Raw genomic sequence first — 13,213 nt, 5'->3', positions numbered from 1 at the left:
CTACGTGCAGACAAATGCAGCAGTAACTCTTGTTCATCCAATAAAAATCGCAGTGATGAAAAAGTACGCGAGGAATTTAATAAAATTAGCTTTTCAACAAGTTCTATTGCTAATTTTCTTTTACTTTTGCGCGGGGCCATATTAATAATATTACAGACACGGTTATCGCAAAAAGTCCAAACTGTGCAGAATGCACACTGGATTTTCTCTGGAAAATATGCATGCAAAAGATACAAGTGCACTGCACTTCTCTTCGCGCCAAAACATATGGCGGTGTTTTGATGTAGCGTTCATTGCTGTCTTCCTGCCAGTTGATCTGTTATCACGCTAATGGCTGTTTTTTTATGCGTCACTTGCTTTCGATGGACTTCGATCTTTACAACTGAATCGGTAACAAGTGGGAAGGTGTCTTGATGTAATGGACTAATATCTCGAGATATCGCTTCTCATTAAATATGCAGGCACAGCGTGTTTACACAATTCATTACAACTCGACCACAAGTTGTTAAGACTGGCAGAGAGGATCGGCTACGAGCGTGCGTACTACACACGCGTGCGTGCGTGCGTATTTTCCTTTTCTATGGTATTATTGTGCACTCGTCCAGTCTGCGCATCACACAGCTGATATGTCTGGACCGCATCACGCACGTGCTTGCCGCCAGCAAAGTGAATAATATTCACTTTGCAGCTGTTTACGATTCAAATGTTTGCAGTGGCTGTCAACCTGTCACAACAATCGTTTCTGATCTAGAAGTATTTTTCGGTTTTGCTAATTGCTGTCCACTTGCTTTTCCTTCTAAATCGCTTATTAGCTAACTCTTTACATTTCGGCTGCTTTTCTGTGACACAAAATGGTGAACGAAGGAGGATCCGACTCAAACATTGTAGTCACCATCAACGGCAAAAAAAATATGCAGGTAAGCCCGTTTTAACTTTACAAACTTCGACACGCAGGCATGGGTGAAAATAAAAGAAATGCTTTTTCATGTATTTCGTTGATCCTACGAGTATATGACAGTTCTTACGCCTCGCAAAATCTTCTTTGAAGCAACATCTGGCTTTGACTTGCATGCGGCGTAGTAAAACTTAGGCGTGTTCCTCTTCCAGTGCCGCCGGAATTCTCCGCAACATCTCTGAATGATTTTCTGCGTGTCCATCTCCAACTTACTGGGACGAAAGTGATGTGCCGAGAGGGCGGATGTGGTATGTTTGGAGTTAATCCTTTGCGTTTTCGCATTGTTATTTTGATTTTCTTGCATTAGCCGTTTTGGACAGCCGGTTGACTATTTTAATGCGTGAAAACAGAAGCACTTTTTGTAGCATATTTTGAGTTTGCATGGAATTTTTTATTTAGGTGTATGTATTGTACACGCTGCAGTACCTACCGGAAACGGAAAATTCCAAGAACGCTCCATCAATTCTGTAGGTGTTAACTGCGTATTTGCATAACCGGTTTTTGCACTTAGTACTTATAATACGCTTTTTGGTACGGTAGTGCCTGTGTCCGATTCTTTCCTGTGATGGGTGGGAAATAACAACGGTGGAAGGCTTGGGTGATCAGAAGAATCCCCATCCCATCCAAAAGCAGCTAACCGAACATTCGGGATCACAATGCGGCTACTGTACTCCCGGAATGGTTATGACTATGTACAGGTAAATAAGTGGAGAAGAATTGGTTGTTTTTTTTTGTTTGTACAGATAAACAAGTGGAGAAGCATGGGTGAATTGGTCAATAACACTACTGCAGTGTACAGTAGCGTTGTTGACCTGCCGTGAATGTATGAAGCTTCAAATTTATTAAAAGTACCGCATTTCTGGTAAATGAGCTTAAGTATGTTGCGATGCGCTCAGAGCAATTGTTTCATTCTTTATTATTAATGCGATGAGAAAAGGTACAAAGGGTTGGATCACAGCAGTCAGTATTTGAAAAATTCTGCTTGCGTTTGGAAGATGACAACAGATTCTGAAATTGTAGCAGCTACTTTGATTAAAAATATTGTATTCGGCAATAATCGCAGATTGGATTATATTTCTCAGAATTGCACTACATATGGGATATGAATATACTTCTATGCTAAATTGCTTCTATTACAGTACTATCCGAAAGGAAGGCAAATCATTAACCGCTACTCAAGCGGAAAGCGCACTTGATGGGAACATTTGTCGTTGTACGGGTAAGTGTGCATTAGTTTTTGCTGGGGCTGTTTGACAGGTGAAAACAGTTAATGCAAACTAACGCCGTGTTCCGTAGGATATCGACCGATTTTGGATGCTTTTAAAGAGTTCACGAATGAATCGGCGTCACCGGCGTGCGATATCGAGGTATTGCTATAGAACCTCTTATTAGACTTCACATTTTTCATACAAATTTATAAACTGAATAGGACGTCTCTAAGCGGATATGTTCGAAAACGGGAAAACAGTGTAATGGAGTGTGCGATGATAACGGATCCAATTATTTTCGTCCTCTGGTCGAAGTTGCACGTGCTGCCGCTCGGCCATGGTACAGACCTACGTCGCTGGCGGACCTGTACAAACTGCTGGAAAGTTCTACGCTGAAGAATCCATATTATGTTTGCGGCCATACCGGCATCGGAGTGTATGATGATGGTCCGTACGATGGTTTTATCAGTCTGCGTGGAATTCGCGAAATGTTTGTGACTGATAAGAAGGACGGTGTCATTACCATTGGTACGAGTTGTCCCAAGCTTAATTATCATAAGGATGTGCTGTTGTAATCGATATGCCTATCAATCGTGCAATAGGTAGCGGTGTCTCCTTAACGGATATGATTGACTTTTTCAAGTCAGAAGCCCAAACAGATCCCGGTTTTGCACATCTGGAACATTTTGCTCGTTTGATTAGCAAAACTGCCCATCCTGCGGTCCGAAATGTAAGTAAATTATGTAAAAATATTCTCAGTTTTCATAAAATTACACTATTCCGGCTTTCATATATAAATACCTTTTTTATCTAGCTTTTGCCGGGAAACGGCACGAAAAAAAATAATCGTCGATGTTGTACAGAGTATACCTGGAACCCGCTAGCAAAACGATAACTTCTGCTTACCGATCAGTACAGCGATCACCCAAATTTTCATCTGCTACTCGTAGAGATCAGGTTAAATCTCTGCATTTCCCAGTTCAACTGATTTCACTTTGATAGTAAAGAAAGTGATAATAGTGCGGTATAAGAGACAAAGGTACCGGTTTTTGGTTTCCGCAACTCGTTCCGAGTTTTTTAAATCCCGTTTTTTTGTGCAGGAAAAATGCAACTATCAATTATGAAATCAAGAACAATACTTTTAGGGAATTTAAAATGTGGGTGATCGCTGTGGCGACCCCTGAAGTAACAGTGGTCGGTTTGCGAGCGGTGGCGAAGAAGTACAATAATTTTTTGCATCGGTTTACTGATATACAATGTTAACAAAAGCAAATATCGTTGTAAATTTCTGAGTAGGCTGGTTCTTGGGGTGGAAACTTGGCGATGCGAAATCGGCACAAGGAATTTCCGTCGGATACTTTCATCGCGCTGGTCATGTGTGACGCGTCCGTGTTTGTCGGTAAAAGTTTGTTAAGCTGGCATTTGACATACCGAACAAAATAATTAAACGAGTTGTTTTATAGGCCCGGATGAAAAATCTTACACCCCCGAAGAATTCGTGAATTTGGATTTGAAAAATAAAATTGTGACAAAGCTGACTTTGAAGCAGTTCGATAAATCCCACGTTTTTCGCACTTTCAAGATTATGCCGCGATCCGCTGTAAAACGATAAAATAAAGCTCATAAAATGTATTAAAAATAAAACATGTTTGTATTATTACAGAATTCTCATGCCTACGTTAACGCCGGATTTCGCGCAAAACTTTTGAATGAAGGAAATCAGCTTGTGATTGTCGATAGGCCGGTTTTGGCTTATGGAAATATAGCAGAAGAATTCGTAATGGCCTAATTCAAAAGTTTTATAGTTGTTTATGACATTTTCCGTGTTTAGACAAATCTCTGAATTGTAGATCCGTGCCAGTAACACGGAAGAGTTTCTTATTGGCAAGAATCTGGCTGACAACGACACATTTCAAAGGGCACTGACAACCTTGGCGCAGGAAATTCAACCTGCGGAAGATAAATCGGAAGCGAGTCCTGCTTACAAGCGTGCTTTGGCCGTTAATTTGTTCTATAAGGTATGGACGATTATGTGCTTGTTCCTGTTTTGAATATTCGTACGTATTACGGAGATCGTAGTTATTTTGAATAATTGTGACTTTTAATTTTTATATCATTTGTTTCGTGCGATAACATATCATTGTAAGTTATTCGGTCGATGTGGCACGACAATAATATTCACGTTTATTATTGCAATTACCACAAGTATTTTAGCTTTTTTAAAATATCTGACAGAAGATAAATACTGCCGATAACAAAGTGGCAATCGTTGAAACTAAAACATGCCGTGGTTTTTGTGACTCCATTAAATTCGGGGGCTGGGCAAGTTCGAAATTGGTAGCAGTTTATCATCCATGGCAGCAAGTCTGACGGAACCATCCACAACAGCTGTAACCAAAACCAAAGCGTTTAGGCCGGTCTAGAGCCATATTAGCGAGGTCCGAATTCTGGTCCAGATTCGTAAAAGGGTAGAAGTCCATTTGGGCGTAGCTGTAAGCGGCCATCATCAGCACGCCCAGCAGGATGACATACGTTTCTGGCTAGCATGCTATCAGTTGCGCAGTGAAAGGAGAGGTATTGCAAAAATTAATTGAAATATTGCAGCAGCAAAGCCTTAGTGAGTAGACTCGGGTAGCTTGAGGAAATAGTACCACAGTCAGAATCAAATTTGAAATTTGATCTGACAACGAGTTTTAAAAATTAAATACATAGCGGATGTTTGAAGGAGGAAACCATGGTAATTGCACATGTTGCCAAGCGTTCTACGGCGTTTTTACTTCGCCGAACTGCAGAAGTATAATTTTTATACTCATTTACTGTAATAGGTAATTTACTGTAATAGGTAATTGAACTAAGGTAAGTAAGTATTTATCCACCTACTTGCATTTTATTCAGGAAGTGTAAATATCATCATTTTTTCCTACGTCCGTAACTGAGACAGGTTTTGTTGAGTTAAAGTATTTTGAACGAAACTCAGAAGCGGTTAAAGTACGTAGCCGTACGTATCAGAGGATTAATAAGTATTTAAGACTTAAGAAGTAAACTGAGCGAAAAGAATAAGACAGCTAACGAGATCCACTTTCTGACTCTCGCTTGCTTTATGTACTTAATGTAAAACTAGTTTTGTGAAATCGTTCATAATTTAGTTTTCTAATTATTTTATGTAATCTGTTTTGTATACGAGATCGTAGTGAATAGGGATGGATCATCATGTTTATAATCTTTGTTATCGACCAAACACGGCATTTCCTTACGTACCGTTGGCGTAATACGGTTTGTAACTAAAATGGAGTAACTGTTAAACAGTTCAAGAAATGTAATGTACCCAAGAAAGGTTATATCTGTATTATATCTGTATTATCTGTACACAGCAGACAGGCCTTGATTAGTACCATTATTTTTTTTAGATTTCGAGCGTACAATCACACTGTTTTCTCAAGTACTCGTACTTTTTTTTTATAGCTGTATTGAGTACATAGAGATTAGTGCAAAGTAGTAATGGGTTTGTCGTAAGAGGGCTATGGGAAATAATAGTGGATTAAACCATTGAATTGATTGTAATTTGCGAAGTAGGTTGTGCACAAAGTTGGGATGGTAGCGGTTTAACCTCGCATAAAATTCTCCATATCGAGTTTTCCGTACAGCTGTGTTTGACATCTGACTAATAGCGGAATGCGTTTGTTTTCCGTTTTTATTAAAATTGGTGCTGGAGTACTCCAATATCAAGAAATTAGAATCTAGAACTCTAAAGCAACGAATGTCGTTGCTGATGAATAATCGCTTTTAGCAATTCTGTTTGGTTTGTTTTCATAGTTTGGGTTGCAAGCATTGGATTTACATAGCCTGGTGGACCTCAAATATAAATCAGCCATCACAAGTTTTGACGAAGAGCGTCCGGTGTCGAAAGGAACGCAGTCGTATCCCACAGTGGAAAAAAACTGGCCAGTTACCAAGCCGATACCGAAGTTGGAATCGGTGGTACAATGTACCGGTGAAGCTCGATATATCAGCGATATTGAACAAGAAGGACTGTTGCATGCCGCTTTTGCACTTTGCCTGCACGGACCAGGAAAAATCGTTAGCATCGATACTTCTCGTGCAATGGTAATGGTTACAGTGGCTAGCTTGGCTATTAATTTTTTTTACTGTTTACTGCTACTGTTTGTTTCTTTGTTTACTAACAGTCACAGGATAAACTGCCGTAATCAAATTTGATGTTGATACAGGCTGTTCCTGGAGTCGTTCGGGTTTTGACCGCAAAAGATATCCCAGGAGTGAATAGTTTTAGTGGATGTTTGCCATCAGAAAAGGACGAAGAACTGCTGGCATCGGACGAATGCTTATATTTTGAGCAACCTGTTGCTGTTATCGTAGCCGGTATGTTTAAAACGCCCATAAATAACCGGGTTGCACGGAATTTGGATTATTAGCTGTTTAGAGATGCTCCTCAGTTACTCATTTCCAGTCGTAATATTTTATAACAGTACAAGTACGTTTTTAATTGTGCCCCGATCGGGTCTCAGTAATTGGCGTCGCCGCCGACCATCGTTTAATTAAGCACCGTGGGTTAGCGTAAAATCGTTTTTGTCTGCTTCAGTGTCCAAAACAATAGCAGAAGAAGCAGCCAAACTGGTGAAGGTGGAATGTAAAGATGTACGGCCTGCGGTTGTATCCTGTAAAGAAGCCGTTGTCCGTGAGGCGTTCTATGAGTCTCCAGAGGATCTCGTGGTAGGAGATGTGGATAAGGCCTTTCAGAAAGCTAAGAACAAAGTGATGGGGGAATTTGAAATCGGAACTCAGGCTCACTTCCACATGGAAACTCAGGTTTGATTCGATTTTCGTTTGATGATCATTAGCTGCTTCTAGGAGCGCAACGTAAACTACATGATCTTGTGGATTAACAGGTTTGTGTGGTGATCCCAACGGAAGATGGTTTGAACGCCGAAGCGGGAACTCAGTGGATTGATCATACGCAAGACTGCATGGCAAAGGTCACCGGACTGAATAAAAACGCGTACGTCGATAGAGTTTTGCATATTCTAGCTGGCCTTTGGCGAATGAGAGGCGGATGATTTGTTTTGTAGCATTAATGTGTCGGTAAAACGGAATGGAGGCGGATTCGGAGCTAAAATTACCCGCAATAATATCATATCTGCAGCATGTGCCCTGGCAGCGTATGTAACACGCCGGTAAGTTTAAAAGTTCCGGATTAATTCTGCAGAAGGTTTACGACTCCTTATGCGATGCGATATAATTTAATGTGCCATACTCTGATTGTTTTGTCTTTTGTGCCTAAGACCTGTGAAAATGCATACCAGTTTGTGGGATAACATGAAAGTAATTGGAAAACGCCTGGCCAACTATGTCAAATACGAAGTCGGTTTTGATGAGAACGGAAAGCTGGAAGGCATCAAGATCAATTTCTATGCTAATAACGGCATTGCAGCAAATGATAGTCCATTCGGAGAAATTAAGAAATGGATTGACAGCGGTCAGTATCACCAAAATTTAATCTATTTTCTGAATCTGTCTTGTTAAATTTCATCGATCTTTTCAACCAGCTACCGACTTAGTGGTTTTCGTTGACACCATACTGTAATTTCGAAATGCCGAGAAAAATAATGTGCAGAAAGCAGATATTTACGAAGCCAAGTTCTTTTGCTTACGTAGTAGATTTTTTTCTTGATCGATCGTAGGAAGCGACCGTTAACATTATGTTGCTTTTGTCAGGGTACAAATGTCCGTCGTGGAAGCTCAGTATGAAATGCTGCAAGACGAATATCCCAGCTAACACCTGGTGTCGAGCGCCGGGCAGCACTGAAGCCATTTATACCATCGAACATATTATGGAACACGTTGCTCACTATCTGCAGAAACCTCCGATTGAAGTGAAGCAACTGAATTATTACAACGATGGTGATAAAGTTCTGGATGGTTCAAAACTGCATAAGCCTACGCTGAAGGAAATTACCAAACAGCTGCTGGATAGTTCTGAATACGACAAACGCGTTCAGGCCGCTAGGGAATTCAACACTACTAACCGATGGAAGAAAAGGGGATTGACAATCGTGCCAATGCGCTATGGTGTCGCATGGAACGGTTTTAATTACTCGTGTTTGATTGCCATCTTCCGCAACGGAGGCTATGTTGCCGTTGTTCATGGTGGAATAGAAATTGGCCAGGGCGTAAATACAAAGGTATGTGATACCACTGTCTTATGCGCATTACGGAGCCTGCATTTTGATTTTTCCGAACTGTCATTACCAAAATCTCTGGGAAATGCTTCACTAAACAATACTCAACCTTAAATACAAAATTTAATAGTAAGTGTTGTTCAAGCTTCGCAGGTTTAAATTCAGTTTTACTGGTACTATGGAGCGTTGCATAGGTTGCGCAGTGTGTTGCTGCGGAGCTGGGCATCGACATGAAGTACATCATGATCCAGTCAACCCAAGCGATTATTACGGCGAATAATATGACTACCGGTGGTAGCGTTACCAGCGAATTGGCTTGCATGGTTAGTAGTGGATTGAATACAGTAATTGCATCCAGTCCAAATAACAGTGTACACTGACTTGTTTGTGTAATGTGTTGTTATGCAGGCGGCTATCCAGTGCGCGAAGAAACTGATGGAGGTCATCAATCCTATAAAGAAGAAGCAGCAGGATGGTGCAGAATGGGGTGCGATCGTGGAAGCTTGCTATGACGCTGGTGTTGACCTTACGGCACGATACTGGTAAGCGATGGGCTGACATAACATGGGTAGTTGAAAATCAAAATTTATGGGCCTTTTGAGCGTTGTTTGAATTTAAACAGGTTGTTGTCGAAATTTTTTCTAATATCAATATTGCGAGTTTTATTGTGGATTTCTGGAATTGTGTTTTGAGATGATGTATGCTTTGTCGCCCCTAAAGGCATGTTCCTGCGTCACCCGACACCATTCAGTATTCCACTTACGGTGCTACTGTAACGGAAGTGGAAATTGATGTGTTGACCGGCGAGCACCAGATCAATCGTGTTGATGTATTATACGACTGCGGAGAAAGTTTGTCTCCCATTATTGGTAGGACGCATCTTGGAATACCCTGTATAAACTCTTGATAAAAAATGCACTTTGTGATTAGATATCGGTCAGGTTGAAGGTGCCATTATCATGGGACTGGGCTACTACACCAGTGAAGAAGTAATTTACGATGAGGGAACGGGACAAAATTTGACCCCGAGTACGTGGAAGTACAAGCCACCATTGGCCAGAGATATTCCCCTGGAATGGAATGTGAAGCTGCTGCATGACGCTCCGAACCCGTTAGGTGTTTTGCGAAGCAAAGGTGAATTCAAAATTATTCCGTCACACTACGCGGTGATCCCTCTCCTGGTGTAAAAATCAATTATTGAACATTTTTTCTTTGATCAGTACAAGATTTTGCGAACATATTCAAGCGCACCTCAACAGGTGCATTTTACTTTCCCACCAGTCAGTGAGTAATCACATTGTCGTTAACAGTGTCGGCGGAACCGCCCCTGGATATGTCATGTTCCGTTGTTTTCGCCATTCGGGACGCGATAAGCGCTAGTCACGCAGAATGGGCCACCAGGCGGCTTGGTTTGATTTGGGTAAATGATAAATTGATGTAATTTATTGTGAAAATCTTACTTCAGAGTGGTTGCTATTTTCATAATGTAGTTTGTCCAATGACAGTGGAGCGGACTCAGCAGTATTGTGGATTTGATATTGCGCAGCTGCGTTATCGCGACTAGGTACGCCGCGCTAGTCGAATTTTTATTGTAGTTTCAGTTCCTGCCAGTAGTTACTTATCCGCGATAACAAACTTCCATCTCCCAACTGCGCTCCTTATGCCCGGCTCTTAATAGATTACAGTTATAATTCTGCTTTACTACCTCTCACAATGATATCAAGTTTTTAATTGTATGACTGATGTAATTTAGTAATTTAACATTCTAAATCTTTTGTTTTTATTGCGTCTTCCTTTGTTCGTGTTTGAAGTGTTCCATTTTATCACTGTTTGTACCCACCATTAATTAATGGTACGTTACTGCTGGTTACCGGTATATTGTTTTACCGGTGCATCAACATAACCTTTTTAAAAATTTTACTAGCGCAGTGGATCGATGTATCAGTAATCAGCTGACACTGAGAGACAAATTAATAGGAAAACAAAAACATAATAAGCATAAACCACTCGGTTTTAATTTTCATCGTAGAAGAAAACTTGCATTTTTCCGTTCTTTCGTTATTGGTCTACTGTTGCTATCATTCATCCGTACAAACTACAAAGTCTGCCTTCGGAGCACAATTACAGGAAAGTTTTCCAAGCTGTCAAATGTCAACATCTGCAGTCACACCTCCAGTCTGCGCCTCCCAAAAGATGCAGTAAACCAGGACAAAACACGATCATTTTTTGGCATTCCATTCCAGTATTCCGCCATGACGCTCGAACCCGTTAGGTGTTTTGCGAAGCAAAGGTGAATTCAAAATTATTCCGTCACACTACGCGGTGATCCCTCTCCTGGTGTAAAAATCAATTATTGAACATTTTTTCTTTGATCAGTACAAGATTTTGCGAACATATTCAAGCGCACCTCAACAGGTGCATTTTACTTTAACCAGTCAGTGAGTAATCACATTGTCGTTAACAGTGTCGGCGGAACCGCCCCTGGATATGTCATGTTCCGTTGTTTTCGCCATTCGGGACGCGATAAGCGCTAGTCACGCAGAATTGGGCCACCAGGCGGCTTGGTTTGATTTGGGTAAATGATAAATTGATGTAATTTATTGTGAAAAATCTTACTTCAAGTGGTTGCTATTTTCATAATGTAGTTTGTCCAATGACAGTGGAGCGGACTCAGCAGTATTGTGGATTTGATATTGCGCAGCTGCGTTATCGCGACTAGGTACGCCGCGCTAGTGAATTTTTATTGTAGTTTCAGTTCCTGCCAGTAGTTACTTATCCGCGATAACAAACTTCCATCTCCCAACTGCGCTCCTTATGCCCGGCTCTTAATAGATTACAGTTATAATTCTGCCTACCTCTCACAATGATATCAAGTTTTAATTGTATGACTGATGTAATTTAGTAATTTAACATTCTAAATCTTTGTTTTTTATTGCGTCTTCCTTTGTTCGTGTTTGAAGTGTTCCATTTTATCACTGTTTGTACCCACCATTAATTAATGGTACGTTACTGCTGGTTACCGGTATATTGTTTTACCGGTGCATCAACATAACCACTGAGAGACAAATTAATAGGAAAACAAAAACAAAATAAGGATAAACCACTCGGTTTTGATTTTCATGTGGAAGAAAAGTTGCATTTTTCCATTCTTTCGTTATTGGTCTATTGTTGCTATCATTAATCCGTACTCGTACAAAGTCCGTCACACAATCACAGGAAAGTTTTCCCTGTCAAATGTCAACATCTGCAGTCACACCTACAGTGTGCGCCTCCCAAAGGATGCAGTAAACCACGACAAAACACTTGTTCACTTTTTGACATTCCATTCCAGTATTCCGCCACCGTAAACACGTATACTGCAATCAAAAGCCACATATCACTTCAATTTACACTTTACAGCTTTTGTTTTTGAAAACATCGTCTGGCAGCAGTCGGTTCGCGTTAGCCGAAAGATCAGCGCCGGAGATTCCGGCATTCCAAGAATAAAACTGTACATGGGTAAAGTTTTCCAAGTCAGTTGAATGGTGTCAGCACACCTACTTGGTATATCCAACTTCCTTGGCCATTTCACGAGCACGTGCGCTGCGAGCTCCAGAGCGACAAGTGAGGATTATTTCGCTGTTATGATCGGTTATAGCCAGTCCGTGTAATGCATTAAGATCCGAAGGAGTGAGCTGCAGTGTCTCTTTCAACTTCGCAACTAAGCACATTGCATACCGAAGAGTGCGAAATTAATAGACTTTTTTTAATTGGGTGCTTAGTGTCGAAGTAGGTAGACTAACCAGTGAGCAGTAAGTTTTTCATCTAAGCTTCAGTAGTGTGACTGCATTATAGATGATTAATAATTTTACATTTTGGGAGTATCGTAGCAGCTAACCAGTTCTAATGTCGTCCCTTTGTTTAACCGGTGCGACTTACGGGGAATGTTAATTGCACTCGGAATAGCTCCTTCCGCTACAAGTTCCGATGGTTCTCGTACATCAATAATGTTTTTTGCACCACGATCCGACAACTCTTTCATTTCTTCGAATGCAACATCTAATCCTGCAATTCATGAATTATATGTACAACCAGCAGGACAGGGAGCAACTTGCAGGTTTACTTGCCTACATCACTTCCGGATTTATTGACGGACATCGCGAGCGTGGGGAATGATTAAGATTCTGGACTAGAAAAATAAGAGGAACACAGAACTTCTCCGGTTAATGGCTTTCTACCGTTCAAACATATGGACATCTGCCGAGAATCACTAACATCTGTGCTGCGCTGTCGGATTTCTTCGAACTCTCTATATACTTTCACAGAAAAGACACTGAGCAGATGAAACAAAGTTGTGATTTTACACTATATTATATTTGTGCCGGCATTTCACAGTTCATAAACTTAACGTTGTCATAATTTTATCATTTATGTAAGCAGTTTTTTTCCGGAAATCAATGTTTTGGAAAGCGTCGTCTAAGTAGTCGCTACCCGTTAACGGATACGGTGAACGACACTACACTACATACCCGTACTGGTCGTACATAATGTCGAATATCGTACATTAGTTTAGGAAAACAGTTCTAGTCCGTTAAAACAATTCTAGTCTGTAATAATACGTATAAGAACCATAGTTTAATACCCTGTTTTAGAAAAAGATCATAAAATTCATACAATAATTTCAAATTGGAAATATAAATGCAGTTTTTGACAATGATACGAAATACATTCAATTATACAATAATAAACCGGTTCGCGTGCAGTAAAATTTGATGCTGTAATTGCCTGCCACTGCAGTCGCACCAATGCGTACAATAATATGTAGATCTCCATTGCCATCGGGGGGTTTCGCTGTGAACGAAAAACTGTATATAAAT

The 13,213-nt window shown here is 40.6% G+C and overlaps 2 protein-coding genes and 1 long non-coding RNA gene across 5 annotated transcripts; 2 read left to right on the top strand and 1 right to left on the bottom strand.

The window, feature by feature from the left end:
• The first annotated feature begins 625 nt into the window (after positions 1–625).
• Positions 626–10,285, top strand: LOC129595645 (xanthine dehydrogenase-like). Its single transcript, XM_055492713.1, has 25 exons — positions 626–917; positions 1,108–1,203; positions 1,355–1,422; positions 1,496–1,653; positions 2,095–2,174; positions 2,252–2,322; positions 2,385–2,691; positions 2,766–2,893; positions 3,460–3,562; positions 3,627–3,763; positions 3,827–3,940; positions 4,014–4,181; positions 5,977–6,267; positions 6,390–6,540; positions 6,761–6,987; positions 7,068–7,177; positions 7,248–7,352; positions 7,461–7,654; positions 7,894–8,360; positions 8,552–8,680; positions 8,766–8,899; positions 9,078–9,226; positions 9,288–9,491; positions 9,668–9,777; positions 9,848–10,285. The coding sequence occupies exons 2-25, from the start codon at positions 1,182–1,184 to the stop codon at positions 9,857–9,859; spliced, it is 3,639 nt and encodes a 1,212-aa protein (XP_055348688.1). The 5' UTR covers positions 626–917; positions 1,108–1,181; the 3' UTR covers positions 9,860–10,285.
• LOC129595648 (rhodanese domain-containing protein CG4456-like) lies at positions 10,230–12,983 on the bottom strand. 3 transcript variants are annotated; one of them, XM_055492717.1, is made up of 5 exons: positions 12,464–12,804; positions 12,276–12,401; positions 11,898–12,057; positions 11,699–11,713; positions 10,230–10,610 (listed from the first exon to the last, which is right to left on the bottom strand). In XM_055492717.1, exons 1-5 carry the CDS (start codon positions 12,492–12,494, stop codon positions 10,577–10,579), a joined length of 366 nt encoding a protein of 121 aa, XP_055348692.1. In that variant the 5' UTR covers positions 12,495–12,804; the 3' UTR covers positions 10,230–10,576. The 3 variants fall into 3 exon arrangements, with proteins under 3 accessions (XP_055348692.1, XP_055348693.1, XP_055348691.1); XM_055492718.1 differs by lacking the exon at positions 10,230–10,610 and adding an exon at positions 12,866–12,983 and having other exon boundaries at positions 11,417–11,713; positions 12,464–12,525; XM_055492716.1 differs by lacking the exon at positions 10,230–10,610 and having other exon boundaries at positions 11,417–11,713; positions 12,464–12,803.
• On the top strand, positions 10,618–11,202 carry LOC129595651 (uncharacterized). The gene is made up of 3 exons (XR_008691349.1): positions 10,618–10,647; positions 10,822–10,932; positions 11,003–11,202. It is a non-coding gene; the product is annotated as an uncharacterized LOC129595651 (long non-coding RNA).
• Positions 12,984–13,213: the final 230 nt, after the last annotated feature.

The sequence above is a fragment of the Paramacrobiotus metropolitanus genome, unplaced genomic scaffold (genome assembly GCF_019649055.1).
Source record: "Paramacrobiotus metropolitanus isolate TYO unplaced genomic scaffold, Prichtersi_v1.0 Parri_scaffold0000080, whole genome shotgun sequence".
In the NCBI taxonomy this organism is placed as follows: Eukaryota; Metazoa; Tardigrada; class Eutardigrada; order Parachela; family Macrobiotidae; genus Paramacrobiotus; species Paramacrobiotus metropolitanus.
The sequence above is the reverse complement of the archived record's forward strand: the minus strand, read 5'-3'. Positions and strand labels throughout refer to the sequence as shown.